A 23,483-nucleotide genomic window follows, 5' to 3' on the forward strand; every position below is an offset into this window, starting at 1 on the left:
CATTTTATATAAATTTGTCTATTCCTCTACCTTGTAAGCACAAGTGAATCAGACATCATTCTTTATTCAGAGCTTCTGCAGTGTGGATTTGCAGTTGGTCTAAATACAGTACTTTTGGGTGGGAAAATCCTTGAATAACCACATAACAAGACTCTTCTCATGTGTGATATGGCATTCATTGCTAAATAAATGAAACACCTTGGGCATTTTTAAAAATTTCAAAGTTGAGAATGCAATTAAAACCCTTTATGTTTCAAAATAGCTTGCTATTTCAAGGATTTCCTTCCCAACTACTTCTGTACCCTCAACATTTTGCATTAAAAATTTCCATGTAGAAGAAAACATACAATTGTGCTATTGGAGATTCAACAATTTCTATATTCTATTCTAATGTTACCTGCTGGCATCCTCCCTACCCCTTTCTTTATTGCTTGACTCTGGTGGTTGGTTTTTAAATTTAAAATATGGTTCACTGTTGCCTTTCTCAAAACTTCTTTGCTGTCTAAAAATATTTAAACAACAAACCTAAATAAAAAATAATAGGCCTTAGAGGGGTACCTGGGTGGCTCAGTTAGTTAAGTGCCAGACTCTTAATTTCAGTTCAGGTCATGATCTCAGGGTGGTGAGATCCAGCCCCAACGGGTTCTGTGCTGGTAGCAGAGCCTGCTTAAGAGTCTCACTCTCCATCTGACCCTACCCCCATTCTGCCATGCGCACGTTCTTTCAGTCTAAAACCTTGAAAAAAAATTAGGCCTTAGAAAAACAACATGAAGCAAATACTTTATCCATTTGTCCAACCTGAAGAACATAAAGAACAGAACATATACCTCAACAGTAAAGTTATCGTTTCTGGATTAGCACTGTACTAGAAGTATAGAGGGTACAAGAAGAATACAGAATAATGTTCTTTAATCTCTCACAGTTTACAGTGTGGCTGGGAAGTCAAACATACACCCTCAAAGGCCAGCCATATTATTTATTGCACAATTCAGTCTCAACATAAGTGACCTAGACATTCAGTTGTCTATCAAGGAGTTGTGGGAGAGATGTGATCAGAAGTGGTGGGAAGATGTGGTTGAGGAAAAGTTCTGACTCGGATCTTGAAATTTATGAAAGTATGGCACAGAAAGAACAGCAATAAACTGAGATGCAAGGATATAGAGACAGCAAGAGCACGTGGGGATAATGGAGTTGAAGCTGACGGGCCCAGAATGAAAATGTGAAGACAGCATATTTTGTTCTGTGTTGCTTTTGACCACCCCTTTCAGAGCCTCCTCTCCAGCTACTTCCCTTTCTCCCTTGCTTACCTTTTCTACAGGGGACTAGGCTCTAGCCTATTCTGAAGGGCCATTACATTATTAGGGGCATTTTGCTATTGGACTCTTGAAGACTGGAAAGTCTTTTAAGATTCAAAAAAAGAATAAAGTGAAATTTCAAGACAATGAGATGCTAGTATCAGTGTTCTAGCACCCCTTCTATTTTCACAGTACATACATTACATAGGCCCAGAATATAATGGTGGTTCTGGAAAGTTATTTGGATTGTTGATATGATCTTGTAGACACTGGTAAACCATCATAAGTCGGTGTGTGATATTTGAATAGGATTTTAGTCTTTATACTAAATGAGATCTAAAAGGGGGTGGGGGAGGAGGATGACCAACCGCATTTTTAAGAGTCCCTGAACTTTAACATCATTTGTTTCTTGAAACATCTTGTAAACACCAAAATCCAAGCAAATATTTCTACACTCTCCCAGCCATTCTTTGCTCTATTTTCCTTCATCTTTATGTCCAACTTCACTGTGGAATTTCAGATTAAACATTCTCAATTCACTTTCATATATAACAAAACCACGATAAATAACTTTCTTAAGCATGAAAGTAGCACTTCACGAAGTTTGGTCTTCTCCAGTTTGACATTTGACAAATACCAATTACGCGCGTTTCTTTCGTCTTCAACCTCCCTGGGCTTGAGTTAAGTCCGCGAGCCTAAACCGACACTTGTTTTGAAGCGATGAAGAGCGGCGCTTGGCCTTCCCACAGGTTTTCTGCGAGAGAAGTTGACAGGAAACAAAGATCGCTAACAAACAAACAAGCAAACAAATCTCGCCCACTCCGCAGGCCAAGGCCAGGAGGACCCGGCGTCCCACTCCGCGCGCGCCGCGCCACGCTCCGCCCCGCGCGCCCCCGGCCGGAAGGGGGCGTGGCACGCAGACGCGCCGCGGCGGACCGGGCCCCTGGCTTGTCCGGAGGAAGCGAGAGGCGGGGGCCTGGGAGCGGGGAGCGGGGAGCGGGACCCGGGCGGGCCGGCCGGCGCTCGTTCTCAGCCGCGCTCGCTCCGGCCACTCGCGCTCCCGCGCCGCGCCGGCTACATGTGAAGCGCCGGCCCTCTGCCCCCTCCCTCCCTTTCCTTCCCTCCCTCCCTCCCGTCCCCTCCTCCTCCTTCTCCTCCTCCTCCTTCTTTTCCTCCTCCTCCGCCCCCTCCCGCGCCCGCTCCCGCTTCCCGGGGCCCCCAGCCCGGCTGGGCGCTGACAGTAGGGGCGGGGGGTCCCCGCCGCCGCCGTGTCTCACTCAGGCTCCGGCAGCGGAGCCCCCGGTGCGGCCATGGACCGGCCTCTGGTGGCGTCGGCGGAGGCGGAGGAGGAACTGGAGTGGCAAGTGGCGAGTCGCAGGAGGAAGGCCTGGGCTAAGTGCCGCGGCTCCTGGCAGGCGTCGGAAGCGGAGGACCTGTCCACAGAAGCGACGACGCAGGACGAGGACGAGGACGACGAGGAGGACCTCCCGCGCGCGAAGCTGCCGGCGGCGGCGGGAAGAGGTCTGTGCACCCGGCCGAGCCCGGGCGGGCGGAGGACTCCGGGAGGTGCAGGCTGGCGGGCGGGGGAGAGTCTCGTGCGCCCTGGGCGACTGCTGTGAGTTCTGGAAGATCCTCCAGGGCTTAATAAGCCGGGGGAGAGGGGACACATTGGACCTTTAAATGCTTGCGCTTGGCGAGACGTTTCCAGAGTCAACACAGACACCCCGGTGCCATATCGTTTCCCTTCAGATGGACACTAAGACCTGTTGCTTTGGCTGCATTTACCCCTTAGATTTTCCTACATGGGAGTGTCCAGGTGGACTCCGCGGTGGGAGTCCCCCTGGGGTTGGTAACGAGCTGTCCCCTCACTCTGCCCCGCAGGAAACGTGCCCAACGAGAAGATTGCGATATGGCTCAAGGACTGCCGGTGAGTGTTCGCTTTCGCGGCTCGCGACCCAGAGGGAGATCCGCGGAGATGGCACTCCCGAGCGGAGTCACTAGAGCTGCAGCTGCTGTGGGTCCCGTGGCCGTTGCGAGCTATAAGCCGGAAAGTGAGCCGGCGGATAGTTTCCTCCTCCAAAAGATTAGAAATGGAGTGCTGTGACCGCTGATTATTTGGTGACAGTGTTGACTTTACAGTTGTTAGGGCTTCAGCCCCTGTGCTTGATGTTAGCATCAGAGATCAGAGACCTGAAACAAATAATCATGCAGTGTTATTATTCTTGCCTTGTTTTTATTCGAAAGGATTTTCACATTTCACACAGTATTTTATTTTGCCTTTGTTTTGACATCTGTATATCTGGCATGGAGTTATTTCCCTTTCAAATGTGTTTTAGATGAATTTAATTTACTTAACAGGAACTGGGCTTTAATTTTACTTTAGTGCCTTAATTCTATTTGGACAGCTATAAAACCATCTAGCTTTGTTCTTGAAGTTTACTCCTTGGATGTGCATTTGTTAAATGACACTGGAATGCACGAGGGGAAATAGAGCTTTGAAGGCATTCAGATGGCATAAATCTAACTACATGCTTTGGCAACTGGTACAAATTTTTGATAAAGTACAAGAGGAGATGAATTATATTGCAAGTAAATCTTACTGCAGTCAAAAAGGGCTTGTTTTATATTTAATTTTTTTCCAGTTTATTTCTTATTTGTAAAATCTCATATGAAGAATGTTACTTTTTAACGCAGTTAAGGTGTTTGTTTCTGCATATATTTGCCATCTTATTTTGGGCTTTTCTTAATCTTTTGTTCAGGTACCTACAGAGGTAGGGAAATGTATTTTGGAGGAAGAAGAAGTGATTTTTATATATGCCAACTTATTTTTCTTCCCTAAACACAGATAGAATATTGGCCACTACTCTACTGATGTCCTGTTTTGATGAATTTCCTGGATTTTTGAGTAATTTTATGAATTACAAAGCACTTTTCAGTACAAAACTCCTTAACCTTTATTGGGGGTGTCTTAGACCCTTTGAAATATGAAGAAGTATATGGACCTTCTCTCTAAAGATGAATCAGAAATAATGTTTAACAGCAAGAGAAAAATCACATTGTGTTTATTTTATGATGTATAGGAATTAAGATTATATGCGATCATATCAAGTAGATAGGACATTTATCTTGTAAGATAAATGCAGGAGGCAAATGGTATTCATCAGACAAACCATCTCTGAAAATTCCAAAAGTTTTATTGCTAATTTTATGTAGACAGATTCTAAAATTTGCTGCTCCTTCCCGCATAGGTTTCCTGTGTAGATTTCCTTCTTATTCCTTACAATTGCACCTATTTTGTACAAAAAGGGCATTCATTTGTACCTGGGAAAGCTAGAATAAATAGTCTTGTAATGTTAGCTATATAATCACAGATTTGCCTACTAGGATATATGCAACTCTAGTTTTTTTTTTTTCTATAAGTTTAGGATCCTTTTCAGTTAGGCCTCTACCTACTTTATACATTATAAGTGATCTAAAGCTACCTTTTCCCCCTTGATACAGTCTTACTTTTTTTTTTTTCTTACTGCTGTCCATGTCCTGAATAAAGATACCATTTGTCATTCCTTTAAAGGGGGATCTTTATTTTGATGATCATTTTTTTGACTAAGTGGAAATAAATTGCTTGAAATAGTACCTAAGAAAGGATAGTTTTTGAGAGAATTTCTAAGAGAGCAGTTTTAAGAGTGAGAAACTTGTTTCGGAAGGAGAATGGCAGTTACATTCTCTTTATTTGCCATTTTCTGTTAGTGCACCCCCCCGTAGAGAAATCTGCAGAAGGAGTAATATACTGTTTTGTCCTAAAAAAGTAGCCCAGGCAAGAAGAAGGACTTTATAAAGGCATAAATTCCAGTTTTATTAAAATATATGAAAAAACTTAGCTCAAAATTTTTTATTGTCTCTGTGGTAGCTGTGATTCTTTTACATTTCAAAAGAACTGCCATTTTACATTTTCAAAGAACTGCCAATGCTTGTATATTTGCTTGCAGAAAGTTTTAACATTAAATTGTCATTTCACTAATATTTTTTGAGACTGATATTTTTATGATCCTATACCTGATAGTGAATTTTTAACAGGTATAAACTGTTACTGATGAAAGGTTCAAATCACAAAACAGAACTTTCAAAATAAAACAAGTTTCTTAATATAATTTAGTTTTGAGAAAGAAATGAAAAACATTTTCATTTTCACATTAAAAAAAGATTTCTGAGTTATCTGTGTTTAAACAGAAAGAATGTGAAAGAATTTTAGCAATGGCTGCTTCTAAGGTTGATTCTCAAGCTGACTTTTTAGTTTTTAGAGTTAAATGAATTTATATATATTTCATAGTTTAAAAACAGATAAAATCTTAAACTTCTCCATTTAGACCAAAAAAGATAGTTGGAGTAAGGGACGCATTGAGCAATGCTCTAAAATGCTGGTGATAGGTTTAACAGATGATGTTTTAAAAAAAACTGTTGAGCTTATTTCTAACCAGACTCTGACTTTTAAATTTTATTAAAGTAAAGATTTGTTTTCTTTTAATTCTGTTTCCTGTTTCTAGGGAAAGGATTGAAGGGAGCAGACATTTTCTTAAATGCCTGCTGACATTCTTTTTTTTCTGTTTTTGTAAAGAAAAGTCATAATTACAGTTCTTGCTCTTAATTGTTGGCAGATCAAATTTGTGATTAAATCATTCCTGGTGAACTGACTTGAGGATAGGTGTTTGCTTAGTTAGTAGGACATTACTTATGTAATACACTTGAATTCCTTTTGTGTTTGGGGAGGAGAGTTAAACTATGATTAGAAGCTTGCTTGGCTATGATCCTTTAAGTGTAAAATTGTGCAGTGACAACCCTCCAGATAGCTTTTTAAGACTAAGGTTTATATGTTTATGTGGTTTCAGTACCCCTTTGGGAGCCTCATTGGATGAGCAAAGCAGTAATACGCTCAAGGGTAAGAGAAAGATGCCTTTCTAAATATGCTCTTTATGAGAGCCCTACTATTTGTCCTTTGAGTGAATGTATACATATATAAATTATAAAAGTAATGTTCACTTTATAAACTGTGCCATTCTGAGAGAAAAGCCAAAAGAAAGAAACTTTGTTATAAACCATAAACAGTGGATAGTTTAAGCAAATTACTGAATTTCCACAGTGTGAAACTCATATTTTTGTCTAGTCAGATGTTATGAAGACTGGTGAAATGTAGAAATATGGTATGGAAATATAAGAAAAATAGTAAGTGAACTGGGTCAGCTTTAGTGCAGCATTTCTTTGCTTACATTAACTGAAATTGCCACACCTGAAATTTTACCACCTGTGCAAGACAGAATTCTAAAGTTCAAAGTACAACAAGAATGTGCAGGTAGTGGCAAGGCATGTAAAAAAACATTTATAGTATTAGAAAAGTCTAGCTTGAGTTCCTGACTGTTAAGGGAGGTAAAAAAAAATGATTGTTCCAGGATCTGATTTTCCATGAAACTCTTGGATAAGATGTTAGCGAAATGAATATCTTCAAAGACATAGCATAAAACAGCCTATATGGGGGCTTTTAGCAACTTTACGTGGCTGCAAATCATGGTTTGTTTGCGATAGAGTAAAGCTTATACTTGATTTTTGAAATGATATAATCAGAATGATGAGTACATTCAGGTTTGAAATACTTTATTGTATCTTATTTTTTTGCTTGGTCAATTTGCTTTAGCTAAAACTATGATTTCATATGGGGATCTAGAAGAACAGAACACCAGGATGAGTCTTCTAATGTTTCTTTCAGGTGTACTTGTGAGAAATGGAGGCAGTTTTGAAGATGATTTGTCTTTGGGAGCTGAAGGTATATTTGTTTGGAAGTACTGTATTCCATACAGGTTTAAAATTTAAAAAAAAAAAAAAAAAAGGCAAAAAAAACCACCAGTGCTTTCAGGTGTACAGCCTTCGGAGCCAAAGTTAAAGGTCTTGAAAATGGCTCAGACACATTTTACAGAGCTTTTATATGTTAATAATCTAGTCAGAGCTTGTAGGATGCTTGTAGAAATGGCCCTGAAAACCACTGTGAAGTGTTCATGTCTTCCTTGGACTTAATTGGTTAAAGGAACTGTTTGGGGGCAAACAATGGTCATAGAACTGAGGGAAGAATTGCCCTACCAGAAGGAAGGAAACTTAAATATTTATACATGAGAAGACTAAATTGAAGCTTATTTTTAGTATGAGGTAGCCTTATGTCAGACTTACAGCTGTGGCCTGTCTTTCTCTTTGTATTCAAGTGTTTCCTATCTTTTTCCCTTTCTCTTTTTCCAGATTTTTAGCGCACTAAAGGACAAAAACAAAATAAAGTTATTAGAATTTAATTAGAAATCATTATGCTGATGTCTATTTCAGACTGCATTAATATTTTAAAAGTACATTGTGCCATATTTAAATTTTCACTGATGTTATTATTTAGTCCAGTAGATTTATAGTAAAGTTTTCCACAATGTAGAATTAATCATTTTTATTATTTTGTTATTTTACTGGTATTGGAAGATTATTGGTAGCTGTGTGGCTGGGTTCTGAATGTGTGCTTTTTATCAAAAAGAATTGAGGATTTTATTAAATCTTTGTAAATTAAATAAAGTAAAAATGTTATTAAATCTTTTCAAATTATAAAAGACTTAAAATGTAAATCTCTTAAATTATAATGATGACTAGTGAATTTATCCATTGAATGTAATATCCTTGATCTTTTGCTGTTTTAAATCAGTCTGTATGATAGATTACTTATTTAGAAACTTCTAATCTTCAACTTTAAATATGTGAATATATTAGGTTTTATTATTTCAATTAATGTGCTTTCAAGGAATAAACTCTGTAAAGAGGTTAAACTTTACTGCTTACCAATTAGTACAGTTGAGCATATTGTCAGCCCCTTACTAAAATGCATTTCAGTGTTAACTGTAAATAGCATTTTTGACATCTGACTTAATTTCACAATATGGAATTTTTTTAGACTTTATTTTTTTTAAGAATAGGTTTAAGTTCATAAAATTGAGGGGAAGGTATAGATATTTCTCCTGTCCTTTCTGCCTAAATATATACATGGCCTCCCTCATTATCAGCTTCCCCCACCAGAGTGGTACATTTGTTACAACTGATGAACCTGTAATGAGGCATCATCATTACCTGAAGTCCATAGTTTTCACTGGGGTTCACTCTTGGTCATGTATGTTCCGTGGTTTAGACAAATGTATAATGACATGTTATCTATCATTATATCATGTGTGTATTTTCACTGCCCTAAAAATTATTTCTGTTCTGCCTGTTCATCCATATTGATTGAGTTTATTGGACACCAAAACCTAAAAGGAAGTTCCAGAGAAGAATGGAAATATTATGTTGTAATACTGAAAATTATATCAAGATTATTTTCATTCATTCAGTAAATATTTATTGAATGCAATATGTTAGGCACCTTTCTGAGTGGATGTACAAAGAAATATAAAAAATTACCATGACTTTGCAGATCAGAAGTAAAAAAAAAATCTGGGATACTGAAATAGATATGTTTGTAATTATTCCCATTCTTTGTATTTGTCTATAAATGTTAAATGCAAGCAGTTTAACTCACTTTAAACTTAACATTAACAATACTTATCTGTTTAAGTCTAGAATAAAACTAAAAAGTAACTTCTTAAGAAAACTTATTTCGAAATGAATAGAAATTTTCAAAGTAGATACATAAAAAATTGGTTGTAACTGGGATGAATTTTTAGCCTTTTAAAAAGCACAGTGGATGTGCTTTTGGGGCACCTGGGTGGCTCAGTTGTTAAGCAGCTGCCTTTTGCTCAGGTCATGATCCCAGAATCCTGGGATCTAGTCCCACATCTGGCTCCTTGCTCAGCGGGAAGCCTGCTTCTCCCTCTCCCACTCCCACTGCTTGTGTTCCCTCTCTCTCTGTCTCTCTGTCAAATAAATAAATAAAATCTTTAAAAAAAAAAAGAAAGCACAGTGGAAATTTATGTATACTGTTGCCATACTTAAATAATGCTAAATCATGATTTTGCTCTTAAGGTCTTCTTTAATAACAACTTTTAATATATTAATTAGAACCACATTTACTACAGATGCTGTGTATCTTCTTATTTATTTCGAACTATTAAAGAAATTTAATTGGTTATCTGTATGTCTTTTATTTTAAACATTTAGTGAAGGGAGTTGTTTTACACAGTGCTAACAAATTAAAACAATTTCCTGAAGTTACTTGTTTTGTTTGTATTGATCTGTATGAGACTTTTAATGATTTAGATTTAATGAACCAAGACAAGAGTTTGGGATAGTAGGCATTTAACTGTAATATTTGGCGAATCTTCTTTCTTAATGACTGTATCACAGTTACTGTCCTACTAACAATTCTGCTCTGCATCTATTCTTTTACCTGTAGCCAACCACCTCCATGAAACGGATACTCAAATTGAAAACTGGTACGTAGCTCTGCTGTTTGTTCTCTTTTCAAGAATGAAGAACATTTATGAAAATAAGGTTTTATATAGTCTAATTTTGTTTATAGCAATAATATCTTGGCCAAAGAGAGAAGACTACAGTTTCATCAGAAAGGAAGAAGTATGAATTCCACTGGATCTGGGAAAAGTAGTGGGACAGTTTCAAGGTAACTTATTCTGAAATTATACTAGTTACATTGTGTTATAGATGACCTATTCTTACCACTTTTTTAGTCTTGCATTTGGCTTGATAGTATGAAATCAAAAAGAATCCAAAATGTTGCATTCATTGCTTTTTTTAAAAAAAGGTTAAGATTAAAGAAAAAGCAGCAAATGTGTTTATAATGATGCTGGAATTCTTGTTATAATGAGTATTTTGAGCCTTATCAACAACTTGAAAGAGGAAGTCCGTAGTGGAATAACTTCTTCCAAAATTCTCCAATTTTTTTTTAGGGTCTTGAGTTACTCTAACATAAAAAAAGTCAATAACCTTTCTAATATAAAGTTTGATATTTAAGCATAGACTTATCTTCAACACATTAAATCAAATTTCTTCAAAATATATATTAAAATAGGCAAGTACATGGGCCTATGGGACCAGTTTAAATTGTTACGCAGATTATTATATTGGAATCTGAGCATTTTCTCTGAAACGAATTGAAATTTTCTTCAGTTCAAGTTTCATCTCTAACATTTTCCTCAGTAAATCTCCTAAGGTGGATTATCACTGCTATGAAGAAGAGATAAGAAATGTTTAATTCTTTATGGAATCAGAGCAAGAACTTACCTTTGAATAACCCATTCTCTCCATACCTTCCTTACTCCTCCTACTTCCTGAGTGAAAGTGGTTAGAGAAAATTTGAATGTAGGCCCCTCCCTCCCTTTCTGAGTTCAGCTTGTTACCTGTATTGCATCTTCAGTGACAGCCAAAGATAGCAGAAAAGCTCAAATTCTGCAGAATGTCCTGTGCTACCAGCTTCCCAGTGTGTTTTCCCTTTTCATTTCTTTCTTAGTCTGTTTATTCCTTATTCTCTCTCAGCTGTCCTCTAATTATTTTAGCTGCTTTACTGGGACTCTTTTAAAATGACAAAAAAAATAAGGTGAGGAATCATTTTAGGAGTCTTGTTGAGTATCTGATCAGGAACTAGCTCTTTTTTCCAGTCCTAACAGTTTGAAAGAATGGGCTCTTTTTAAGAGTTATGTCACATTTACTACACAGAATACAAAGATGCTGAAATAAATAATGGTGTAAAGAGCAGAAGCTCTTTTTTATAATGTGATGTGGACTATAAACTTATTTTATATCTTGATGTTTCTTTTCTTTTTTTGTAGTGTTTCAGAATTGTTGGAACTTTATGAGGAAGATCCTGAAGAAATTCTTTATAATCTTGGATTTGGACGAGATGAACCAGATATTGCTTCTAAAATTCCTTCCAGATTTTTTAATTCATCATCATTTGCCAGAGGGATAGATATTAAAGTCTTTTTGAGTGCTCAAATGCAACGGATGGAAGTAGAAAACCCAAATTATGCTTTAACAAGTAAGGTTTTTAAATATTAACATCCAGAGTGAGATGGTCTTATTTTTTAAAACCTTATTAAATTTTAGGAATAGCACTGGAAACTTAATTATTGAAGTTAACACAATAGCTATTTTACTTATTCTGAATTTTTATTTTTTTGTTTATAGAAGTTAACTTCCCCTCTTCTCATTCTTAAGTGTTACTATAACTGACAGTAGAACCTTGTACTTATCTTAAACTTACCTCCAGATTGCTGATGTTCAAAGAGGGAAGAAGTAGGAGAGAGCCTTGTTACTATTAAATAAAGTCAGTGAATTTTAGGTGCTTTTCTATATATCTAAAATAGCATGGCTAATTTGCCAATTTTTATTTATATTGTATCTTATTTTTCTCTGATGCACAGAAGTTCCAAAAAATGGGATCCTAGGTGGTCCTTGGAACAGTTTTAAGAGGTTTATAAATCCAATCCTACCTCCCCCTTCCCAACAATTAGGTATAAAATGCATACTTACGTACATTTTCTTGAGAACATTTGGAAGAGTCTTAATGGAGTCAAAGACATAAAAACAGAATCATAGCTGTTGATCAATAGCTGGTCCTTTCTGTTTTATTCAGAGTTGTCATACTTTGTGCTTCTTTCTGGTTTTAAGTCATAAAACATAAATTCTTTTTTTTTTTTTTAAAGATTTTATTTATTTATTTGACAGAGAGAGATCATAAGTAGGCAGAGAGGCAGACAGAGAGAGTGAGAGGGAAGCAGGCTCCCTGCTGAGCAGAGAGCCCGATGTGGGACTCGATCCTAGGACTCTGAGATCATGACCTGAGCTGAAGGCAGCAGCTTAAACCACTGAGCCACCCAGGCGCCCCATAAAACATAAATTCTTAAATAAATTCTTAAAACATAAATTCTAGTGCTTACAGTGAAAAATCTTCCTCCCTCTCCCCAGTAAATGTAGAGAACTTTTAAATGTTGGATAAGGAAAAAAGTTCTGGTTTTATAACCAGATCTTTGTGGTCTAAGTTCAATTATTGGCATTCTGGAAAGTAGTAATATGTATACATATACGTTTTAGTAATGTATACATATATATGTATACACATATAAACAGATATATATATATAATTAACGTTGTTTCCTCTTTGTAGGTCGTTTTCGTCAAATTGAAGTGCTTACTACTGTGGCCAATGCGTTTTCTTCTTTATATTCTCAAGTCTCTGGGACTCCCCTCCAGAGAATTGGGAGTATGTCTTCAGTGACTTCTAACAAGGAGACAGACTCACCTCCACCTTTAACCCGAAGTAACACTGCAAATCGTTTAATGAAAACACTATCAAAACTAAATTTATGTGTTGATAAAACAGAGAAAGGAGAAGGTAGTAGTCCTTCCCCAGCAATCGAAAAAGGAAAGATCCCAAATGTTTCAGTGATGGAAGAAAGTGGCAATAAAAATGATCAAAAGTCTCAAAAAATTGTAAAGAAGAAAGACTCATCTTCTATGTTGGCTACAGTTAAAGAAGAAGTATCAGGTAGTTCAGCAGCTGTTATGGAGAATGCTGACGTTGATAGACTTTGTGATGAAGCCAATAGGAATTTTAACCAAAAAACTGAAAGTGAACAAAGTGAAGAAATTCAAAGTCATGCGAATAAACTGGGTGAGGAATCTGGTATTGTAGAATCTGACTTAGGTAACGATTTCAACATGTCCAGGCACAGTGAGCCAGAAAATGGCAATGAGGTGAAAAGTGCCCATGTGTCCACACCTGAGAAAGAGCCATGTGCACCTCTTACGATCCCATCCATAAGAAATATAATGGCACAGCAAAAGGACTCCTTTGAAATGGAAGAGGTAGGTAAATATTACTGAGACCTGTTTCAAATAATGAGTTAGGAAAAAAAAAAATGCCAAAAATATGTTTATAAAACAAAGATAGCTAATAGATTTACACGAGAAGAAAATCATCCTAATTTTGACTTCTCAAGTTTTAGTTCTGTGTTTCAAGAACCAAGAATTGGTCACAGGATTATGCATTGCCAGGGTAATGTGACAGTTCATTAGCTCCTCTAGATCCTCTGTTATTCATGATGATACTTGAACTTTAGCCCCCTTTCTCCGTTTGATGCCATGAAATTAAAATCAGTATTGCATAATAGTTAGAAACAGCCTCTGAAATAAAAGAGAAGTTTGAGTTCTTTTTTTGCTACTAAATTTCTATGTGCCTTTAGGCACACTTTTCTCAAAGTATCTTAGTGGAAAGGATAAGTGTGAATAAGGCTTTGAGAAAGATAGGTTTTTGGCATGGGACTGGGAAGAACCCAAAGATGGTATGTTTCTGAACGGGAGGATAGGGAACCTCAAGGAAGAAGGTTTGAAACACCATTGAATATAATTTCTGCAAGCCCAGAACACCAATGTTTGGTTATTTTTTTTTTTCCTACCTAGAGATACTACTGCATTTACATAAATTACATATTGGGCAAGATAGAGATTCATTTCGATGAGGTCAACTAAAACTACTTTTGAATGGCCAGAGCTAATACTTAAATTTGGCACTGTATAGTTTGAGACAGGAAACTGAAGTTTATCAAGACCTATGTTGTGGCAGGCACTGTACCAGATCCTTGAAGTACTTTTCTCTTTAGTCTGTGAGGTAGGCAGTGCTGGTCTTATATTACACATGAGGAAACTGAGGCACACATATACTGATGAAAAGTATGGCTGAAAGTTACATAACGGGCAGTTTTCTTTTTAAAATTTATTGCAGAATGGCATTAGTTATATCATAGTAACTCCCAGTAATTTTAGAATCACATGCTATTATTTTAGGGAGTTGAAAAATGGGATAATTGATTCTGCTCATAAACGTCCTTTTGTTGAGTATGTATCTCTCACATTAGTGAAGACTTTTCATTTACTGCAAAAGTTGTATTGCTGATATAGCTATTTATCTTTTTTTGATGTCTTTGAATTTATCTTTTAGTATTTTAATTCTAACTAAAAAATGAAAAGGGAGAGGAGCAGTCCTTTGAAATAGTTTACATTATTTGTAAGCTTCTTTTCCCCTTATTTCTTCATATATTCTTTATAGTTCTATTTAATTTCTGATGTATTTCTCATTATAATGAGTTCATAAGATGACTACTTCATTAAAAAAAACCTCTTTTTTTTTTTTTTTTTTAAAAACTCTTTTTGTTCTGTTTTATTATTTGATTCCTTTTGACTTTGTTTTGGTCCAAATCTGTCCTACCATTAATAATTAAAGTGTAATTACTTGCCTTTCGTTAGGGACCCTCTTCTATGACAGATATGTCAGTGGGTTTCTGTGTTTTAATTTAATAGCAGAGTATGAAAATTTAAACAAATTATGTTAGATATTTGCAAATCTAATACAGATGACTCTGATGAGAAGACACTTTTTAATTTGCTTTTTAATTCCTAGAGTTCCTGAATTTTAAGCTATATATTTTTTAAATTATTGCTAGCATACACAAAAGTCTTTAAAACATTTGTAAAGTACTAGATCTGCTTTGGTGGCAGGTTAACATTTAATGGTTTAATGTGTGGGGGTTTTGTGGGGGTTTTTTGCTCCCTCTGCTGGCAAAAGCAATTAATGAAGAAGGTAATGGAAGCTCACTTGGAAGTGAGCTTTTTTTTTTTTTTTTTTTAAATACAAAATTACAGGCATTGGTGGTTGAAGAATAATACAACATTTTTGTTTTCAAAAAAAAGAATATATGGATATGATCAACCATGACTGCGTTGTTAATATGGGGAATTTTAAGGATAACGAATCCTTGTTCTTCAGATGTATTTTAAATATAGATAAAAACCTCCTAGAACTGTGTTTTTATCCCTTTGGGAACTTTAAAGAGAGCTTGTAGAACAATGGATAAAGAAAGGAAATAATGTGTTTCTTTAATTTCCTCTTCTCCCAAGTGTGACTTGAATTATACTGACAAATGAAGAGAACAATCTTACTGAAGCAAACTTTTAGATCCCATTCAAAGTAGGTTGTTGCTGTTTTTCTTTTAAACTCCTTTCCCTTGAGGTTTTATTCCTATTGGGAACTTTCTTCCTGTAAAAACAGCAAATAAATGTAAGTTAGAGGACACTCCCTTTCTGTCTCTCATTAAACCAGTTCTCAAACAGATCAACTGAATGCCAGCTGCTTTGGGTAGCTAGGTGGGAGAAAATGTTGCAGACCTGACTCTGTGCATGACGCTGCCTCATCCTTCTGAGGCAAAGGTAAGCTCTGACAGTCACCAGGAGTGAAGACAGGAAATACTTCAACGTAAGGGGAATTAAATAGATGACAAGACTGATTCAGTTCTTGGAGAGAGAGTGAGAGTGATTACTTCTCACATTAAGAAAAAATAAATAAAAGGCCAGAGACTATTTTCAATTAAAAGTTAGTTTGCCTTATAAAAAAAAATGTTTTGTAAACTCTTTGTAATTTTCAGTGTGTCTAAAAGTTGTAAAACCCTCCTCTCGAGTTTTCTAATTCTTAACGACTTTCCTAGATAATTCTTGTTTCCTCTCAAAATAGCTAATTTTTATTAAGTACATCATGATAACAGTCTAGAGCCATAGATTTGTAGTATGAAGGATCCACAGTTAAACCAAAATGATCCTACTCAGTAAGCAATTGTTCATCTTTTAGGTGTAAAGGAAAAATTTCTCATACTTAAATATTAGAAGAAAGAGAACTTTTAGCTGTTTATTTCTGTAAATGGGTTGTTCTGTGTCTTACTCTACAAATTTATATTCAAATAGAGGTACTGTTACCTGACATGTGTATAATTTTTTAAGCTATTGAAGTTTTAGTGTTTCTAATTCTCCTGATTGTTGATCTACTATATCTCCTTATTTTTTAGTCATTGAATTTTAGAATTCTTTTTTGTTTTATTTATTGGCTTGAATTAAAATAATCTGAAATCAGTCAGATACTTGAGAGATAGTTAAGTTGTTCCTTTAGCCTTTCAAATTTGACTGTTTTGAAGACAAGCATTGTGTCTTAGAGAGAACAGAATGCAATAAGATATGAACTCTAACACGATACAAGCACCCGTCTGTTTTTTTGAAGTCCAATTAACCACCAAATTTTATTTGACATTTATCTAAAAGACTTAAATTAACTTTTGTTATATAAGCATTTACCTGATAGTAGAAACTAAACCTTGTAAGTAAAACCTGAAAGGTTTTTTTTTAAATAAAAATTTGCAACAAATGCAGAATAATAAACTGGGGAAGCCACTTGGCCAGCAAGTGCCATGAATAAGACTTGAATTCAGGTGTTTGTATAAACTTGCTGCATTTGACTACACCATACCACTTGGTAAAAGATCAGCCTAGCTGACAGTGTAAGACACTGGACAAGAACTTAAGTCATTTGGTGTACAGCCCCATACTACTTCTTTAGAAAAATAATGCTTTCATTTGAATTTTTTGAGATGTCCTTAAAAATTAGAATTTCTAAAACTCCAGTTTTGATTTTCTTTTTTTAAAAAACTGCTATATATATATATCTCTTTAAACTTTAGAGGAAGGGTTATTTGAGTTAGAACATTCCATGTATTGTTGCTTTATAGAACACCGCACAATAGTGTTGTGCCTGGAAAATGTGTATTAGGACAAATGTGACATGTTAAAAAAAACAAAAAAAAAAGGGCCAAAGTAGGTGCCTGCTGTGGTAGCAGGATATTGATTCACAAAGATACAGTTTTAATAAACGTTTTGTTAGAACATTTTTAAAAATGAAATAATGCAAATACAGTGTTACTTTAAAGCTATTTTCATACAGTTTAAAATTTCAAAACACTGAGACCAAGCGATTTTTCATTTGGTTTAGAGTGGTGGGGTTTTTTTTGTTTGTTTTGTTTTGTTTTGTTTTTTTGTAATTTTTATTATGGAAAGTTTCAAACTTACCCAGAGACCAAAGAAAATTGTGTAGTTGCACACCTGTTTTCCATTACTCAATTCAGTTATCAGTATTTAGCTAGAGTTAACTTAATGAAAGGCAATCTGTAGCAAGTGATGAGAATTGAGGATTTGAAACTCTTGAGTATCCTGCCACATAAATAAATCCAGGTTTTATTTGCTTCATAATTTTCTCTGCTATACTCCGTCTCCAATTTGCTTTCCTTCACACAACTGTGACCAGTAATAACACATACTAAGCTACGAAATTTAACTGTTACCACTAGCATGTCGTTTCATTTTCAGTCTTCAACAAGTGATTAATGATTTTATTGAGTAAGTGGGAAGAAAAATCCTGACATTAGTAATTTTATTAGTAAAATATGATCCTCTCAGCTTTTCTTTAAGGGTCCTTTTCTTTGAACTAACTATAGAGTTTGTAGTTTTTGTAGTTTATTTTTGTTTTGTTTTGCCATAGAGTAGCATCTTGAAAGATAGTATATTGAAGATATATATTCATTAAAGTCATATTATTTTGTGACTAATTTTGTAAATCTAAGGAGTGGAATATATGATAATTCTACATTTAAAAATTAGAGAGTATAGTTTGGTGTGTCATAATGCCCTGCCTAAACTGAGATTCCTAGAGTATAATTAAAGAGGCATTTGATTTCTGTTATACTTCTTTAGTCTGTTTGATTCTTACTTTAACAGAAAACTCTTTGAAGTAGGGTAGGCCTAAATAAAGACTAATAATAGACCTTTTGTTGAATATAAAAAGAAAATGCATTTATTTTGTTTCCTTGCACGCATAACAATGGTTTTCCTGTTGAATTTATGTCTGCTGTTTTGAAAAATATATATATAATTTTTCAGTAATAACAAAGAGGGTGGAAACTATTTTATATAATAATTTATAGATGATGATTTTAAATGACCAGTGTGTTTTAGTTCTCTAAAGTTTCTTAAATCTTGTTTATACGAACTTGTCTATACGAACAAAAATACCACAAATCAGAGCAGTTTTTAAATTAGGTAATAATATCTTTAACCTTTGAGATTTTTTTTCATGTTTGTCATTCCACTGTCATTCCTGTGGGATATTTCTTATTCATGGATGGATTCATAGCTGAAAAATACCAGGGTTCTACCTAAAACCTGTTTGCTAATTGCTTTCTCATTTGTTCAGGGTTGAAAACCCTGTTTGGCTAGTTTGACTACTTTTCTAGGATGCTGTTTGTTATTTTAAGTACTACTCATTACTGAGTAGTGTTAGGTATTAGTGTCTCTCCCTCCCCAAATGTTTAATCTCAATATAGAGTTAGTTATATTAGAGTATTTGGGAAATAGGATGGGTGTGGTGAATAAAGAATCTGAAAATTCCTAAAGTATGTAGTTGTGCAGGTGTGTAGGGGGGAAATATCGTAAAAAAATAACTTTTTTGTATTTGATAACTTCTCTGAATATAAGTTTCAGGGAGGATTTATGGTTAAAATCTTTCAACATTTTAGTTCTGTGATGAAACATGTTTTCTATTTATAACTCCCAAGTTACATCTTTAAAGACCTCTTATGTTAGGACAAAGTAGTCTTTATACAAGTATGGTTTTTGAGACACTCAAAATTTGTGGGGTTTTATAAAATTTTGTAATGGGAGCATGATACACAATTTTTTAAAGATGCAAGACTTGTAATTGCCTCAATTGTGTATCAGTCGTGATCTCCTGCAAAGTCCTGACATTTATCCTGGGATTGGCCTTACACTTGGAATTTTAACATTTATAGAACTTTTTCTTAGGGCTCTATTTTTCATTTAATAGCAGCTTTTTTTTTTTAATGAAGTAGTTTTTATACATGCATTCACTTCTCATTGCTAGCTACAAATTGTAGTCCTATTGTTAACTGGAAAATAGGTCATAAAATAAAGATGTGGGGCATTCTCACAATTTTGAGATAAGATGCTTTGCATTTTTTAAATATAAAGCTTTGGTTCCTACTTTTATTTATGTTGATTTGTTTAATAATTATCAAGAAATATTTTTCTTTGCCATAGATTTTTAAAGTTTTAACTACTTAAAACCATTCTTTAGGTTCAAAGTACAGAGGGAGAAGCTCCTCACGTTCCAGCTGCTTACCAGCTAGGTCTCACAAAATCAAAAAGAGGTAAGTAGACTAATGCCACTGGTTCCCAAACACATGACCAGTGTCATTAATTGATTTGGAAAAGGGGTTTATCTATCAGTGTTTGAGTACCTGTAAGTGTAAAATGAAGGTTAAGAACAGGAATGCATTCTCAATTATACTTTGGTTATAGAATTTTTTTGTAACCTCTTGAAGAGTTTGGTGTTCATATAATATAATTTTAGTTTGCCTATCCTGAAATGCCATTTTTTTGTAATCTTAATTATTTTTTAGCTCTGTATATGGGCTGGATGGGAAGTGATAGAGCAACAGATAGAGGCCTACTTTTTACATGGTTATGATTGAAATACATACTTGTATTTTTTATTTTAAGGATTTTATTTATTTATTTTTGGGGGCATACCTGTGCAAGTGAGGTGGGGAGGGGCAGAGGGAGAGAGAGAATCTTCAGCAGGCTCCATGCCTGGTGCGGAATCCGAGGCAGGCCTGATCTCAACCCTGAGATCGTGATCTGAGCTGAAATCAGTAGTCGGACGCTTAACTGACTGAGCCATCCAGGTACCCCAGAATACACACTTGTATTATCCACCTCTGCTTTTCATTATTTAAACATGTCTCCTAAATATATACATGAATATGCCTCTAGCAAAAAATACCAATCTCTCATTACTGGTTAAAGCTAGTGAAGTTAAATTCAAACTATGGATCAAAGGTGAGTGGCTCTAGATACTATCCTTCTCTCGAATTATTAATTATTGACCAAAACCTTTGAATCCATTTCTTTCACTTTTAATTTGCAACAAGAAAAACATGTCTGATGTTTAAAGTCACAAAGCGTTTGAGATTTAGAGAAAAGGAGAGAGAAGTAAGAAAGTTAAAGTGACCACTGAAGGTAGGACTGTTGATTTTTAAAGCTTACACATGCTGAACCACCCTGGTTTTTTTTAAACAAGGATTCATATGTATGTTCCTAGAATAGGAAATTGCATGTTTATTCTCTTCTGATCTCTAAAATGACTTTGTAAGAGACAATTTGCATATAATTTTTGTTGTATTGCATTGTGGTACTAAGAAACAAGATAGGTCACTATAGTTCTGGTCAGATACAAAAAGAACTTTTCCTGTTTAATTTCCCCCCCCCCTTTTAAGTCCATAAATATATGCATGTGTTTCTGAGCTATAAAGCATGGTTCAGAGCCATCAAGAAATTTTTCCTTTAGTTAGGTTGACATGGAATACATTGGAAAAAATAGCTTGCCCTGCATCAAAAAAGGGGATTGAAAACTATATGTAAGTACTTCAGGATCTTTCAAGATCAAGGTCCTTGTGGTAGAAAAAACAGAGCATGGTTTGTATTCATTCACATCTGAGTTTTTCCCTCTTCCCAATAAGAAGAGATCTCTTATTTCTGGTGGTACAAGTAAAAATGTTGACCTTTTTATGAATCACATTTTTATAAATCAAGAGTACCATGGTTTTGTACGTGCATGAGAAGGAGCAATATAGTGTTTTCATCATTTTTTAATACAGCCTATCAAATTTTGATAATGTGATAATGAAAGTATCTTAGGTTATCATTACAGAATTAGAATCACTGGTAAAATATGCATTTCACAAGTTTAATAAAAATGAATATATTACATGCATAAAAATACTTTGCACTTTAGTCCTAGGACTTTTGAAGTTACTTACAGTAATCTTAATCTCATACCCAGTCCAGGGATTTAGTACTGAAGCCTGTGGGTGCCTGGGTGGCTCCGTCGGTTAAGCATCTGACTCTTGATTTCAGTTCAGGTCATGATCTCAGGGTGGTAAGATTGAGCCCCATATTGAACTCTAAGCTGGGTATGGAGCCTGCTTAAGATTCTCTCTCCCTCTCCCTCTGTTCTACTCCTACCCCAGTTCTATCTCTTACCAAAAAAATTCTGAAGCCTAGAGAGGTTTAGTGACTCAACTTTTGTCACAACTGACATTCAGTAAGCTATATTGAGAGCAATCAAACATTTTCCTTATTCAGGATGTATAAATTTTCTTTAATCTTATATAGAATATATAAGTGTTCTGTTTGTGTCTTTATGATATTAGACAAATACAAATTCTAGGTTTGGTTTTGTTCTCACTTTAATGTTTTGCTCTAACTTCCTGGTTTTTAATTAGAAATAATATTTAATCTTTTCAGCTATCACAGAGGTCTGACCTTTTTTTTTTTTTTAAGATTTTGTTTATTTATTTAGCAGACAGAGATCACAAGTAGGCAGAGAGGCAGGCAGAGAGAGAGGAAGGGAAGCAGGCTCCCCGCCGAGCAGAGAGCCTGATGCGGGGCTCCATTCCAGGACCCTGGGATCATGACCTAAGCCGAAGTCAGAGGCTTTAACCCACTGAGCCACCCAGGCGCCCCGGTCTGACCGTTTTTAATTCCACCTTTTTCTGTGGAGATCTGTGTTTTTTTGTGAAATGTGTGACTAAAGAACATAGATTGTGATTTACAGTTTACAGAATGTTTCACTTATACCCTATTTAGTTCCTAAAGTAACCCTGTGAGAGATAGAAGAATTATTTTGTTTTGTGGAGGAGAGAAGTTACTGCTTATTGTGATAAAGTAGGAACTTGAACCCAGGCCTCCTTGTTCTTTCCACTGCCCAGCACCTGCTCTGAAGCCCGAGTAGCCTACAATCTGACCTAGTGTGTGTGAACTCAAGACTAACCACAGAGGCAAACTCAACACAGACTGTACACTGCTACAGATAAAGCAGATCTCAGCAGAGAGAACCTTGAGTGGTGTTGGTCACTCCGGCTTCCCCAGGCCCTCCAGCAGTTGCCCTTTGCCCAACCAGATAGCCAGTTTCACTTCTAAATCCTTTAAGCCACTGTTTAATTTTATTGTTGCTTTAAGGAGAAGGTTATCATTGATTTATTCAGCAAACATTTTTATTGTTCAATTTTTCTAGGTACTAGGATACAAAATAGAGTAAATGAGGTTTCTGTCTTCAGAAGACTCATAGTCTAAAAAAAAAAACGACATGCAAAAATGTAATTATGGTGATAACTGCTCTGATGTAAGATGTTAATCATTCCTCAGTTGATATAATGCATAATTAGTACCCATGGTAACAGCTTATTCCAGTTCCATTTCACAATTGTTCCAGTTTACCTAGACTTATCAAAGGTATGGATAGTTTCTTATATCTCATTATGCAGTTTTGTTAACTTAAAAACAATACTACAGAATTATTCTAAATTATAATGGGAAAAAATTATGCTATTCCGTGATGCTCTACATTGGACCTGAGGCTACAGTAGGATATTTTTCAAAGTCCAGTGAATTTTAATTGATTTTGGATTTTATTCAAACATACTATTAGGTTCTATCATTCAAATCTTGAATGTGGATTTGCTAAACACACTTTATTTAGCTTGGTGCTTTTGAAGGTTTACAGAACTTGATCTTCTCATGAAGCTTCTTTCCTAGGAAATGTAATAGCTGCCAAGTCCTCCTCTACTTACAGTGTGGATGGGCATGTGATCATTCTTGCTGTGCCTGGTTGGCCTTTTTACTTTATAAAGTGTTTTTAGGTTATCCTAACCAAGAATTAGAGTTTTCAGGCCAAAAACCAACGGTTTTTTAAATAAAATTAACAGTATTATGTACTAGTTGAATGTATTTGAATTTCATGCAATTGTTAGGAAATCATTGATTATCATGACTTTAAAATGTTTGCATCATTTCAAGTATCAGAAACATTTAAGTACTCTGGCATGCAAATTATTTAATTTATTGGCACCTTAGTTATAGTCTCATTTTCTTATTAGGAAAATAATCGAACTTTTTACACACTACATTTAAACTTCTAATTTCATCTGCTAAATATCTTTACATATCTACTGATGGAAATGGTTTACTTTGGGATTTCTGTTTTTTTAACATGATTCTTCATTTCAGCCAGTTGTCCTCCAAAGATAAGACATTAATTGGATTTATCAAAATACATTAACACTAGAACTTAATTAGCAACTAAATGCTGAGAATTTTTGATAGGACTGATTCTGTTTTGGGATGAATTCGAGTTAACCTCCTGTGCTTTGAAGTCACATCTTGTATAAGGATGCATATTTTTCTAAGAAGGAACCAATATATGTACCTGTTAGGAATCATATA

General features: G+C 35.4%; 1 protein-coding gene across 4 annotated transcripts in view; it reads left to right on the plus strand.

The window, feature by feature from the left end:
- The first annotated feature begins 2,460 nt into the window (after positions 1-2,460).
- ITPRID2 (ITPR interacting domain containing 2) overlaps positions 2,461-23,483 on the plus strand; it is a 39,403-nt gene continuing 18,380 nt past the window's right edge. For all 4 annotated transcript variants that reach the window (XM_046018147.1, XM_046018151.1, XM_046018148.1 and 1 more), the window contains exons 1-9: positions 2,461-2,816; positions 3,177-3,222; positions 6,179-6,228; positions 7,051-7,107; positions 9,691-9,730; positions 9,817-9,915; positions 11,081-11,289; positions 12,418-13,118; positions 19,276-19,348. In XM_046018147.1, the coding sequence (XP_045874103.1) occupies positions 2,606-2,816; positions 3,177-3,222; positions 6,179-6,228; positions 7,051-7,107; positions 9,691-9,730; positions 9,817-9,915; positions 11,081-11,289; positions 12,418-13,118; positions 19,276-19,348 (1,486 nt within the window). In that variant the 5' untranslated portion in view covers positions 2,461-2,605. The remainder of the gene's footprint in view (positions 2,817-3,176; positions 3,223-6,178; positions 6,229-7,050; positions 7,108-9,690; positions 9,731-9,816; positions 9,916-11,080; positions 11,290-12,417; positions 13,119-19,275; positions 19,349-23,483) is intronic.

This window comes from Meles meles, chromosome 9 (assembly GCF_922984935.1).
Source record: "Meles meles chromosome 9, mMelMel3.1 paternal haplotype, whole genome shotgun sequence".
In the NCBI taxonomy this organism is placed as follows: domain Eukaryota; kingdom Metazoa; phylum Chordata; class Mammalia; order Carnivora; family Mustelidae; genus Meles; species Meles meles.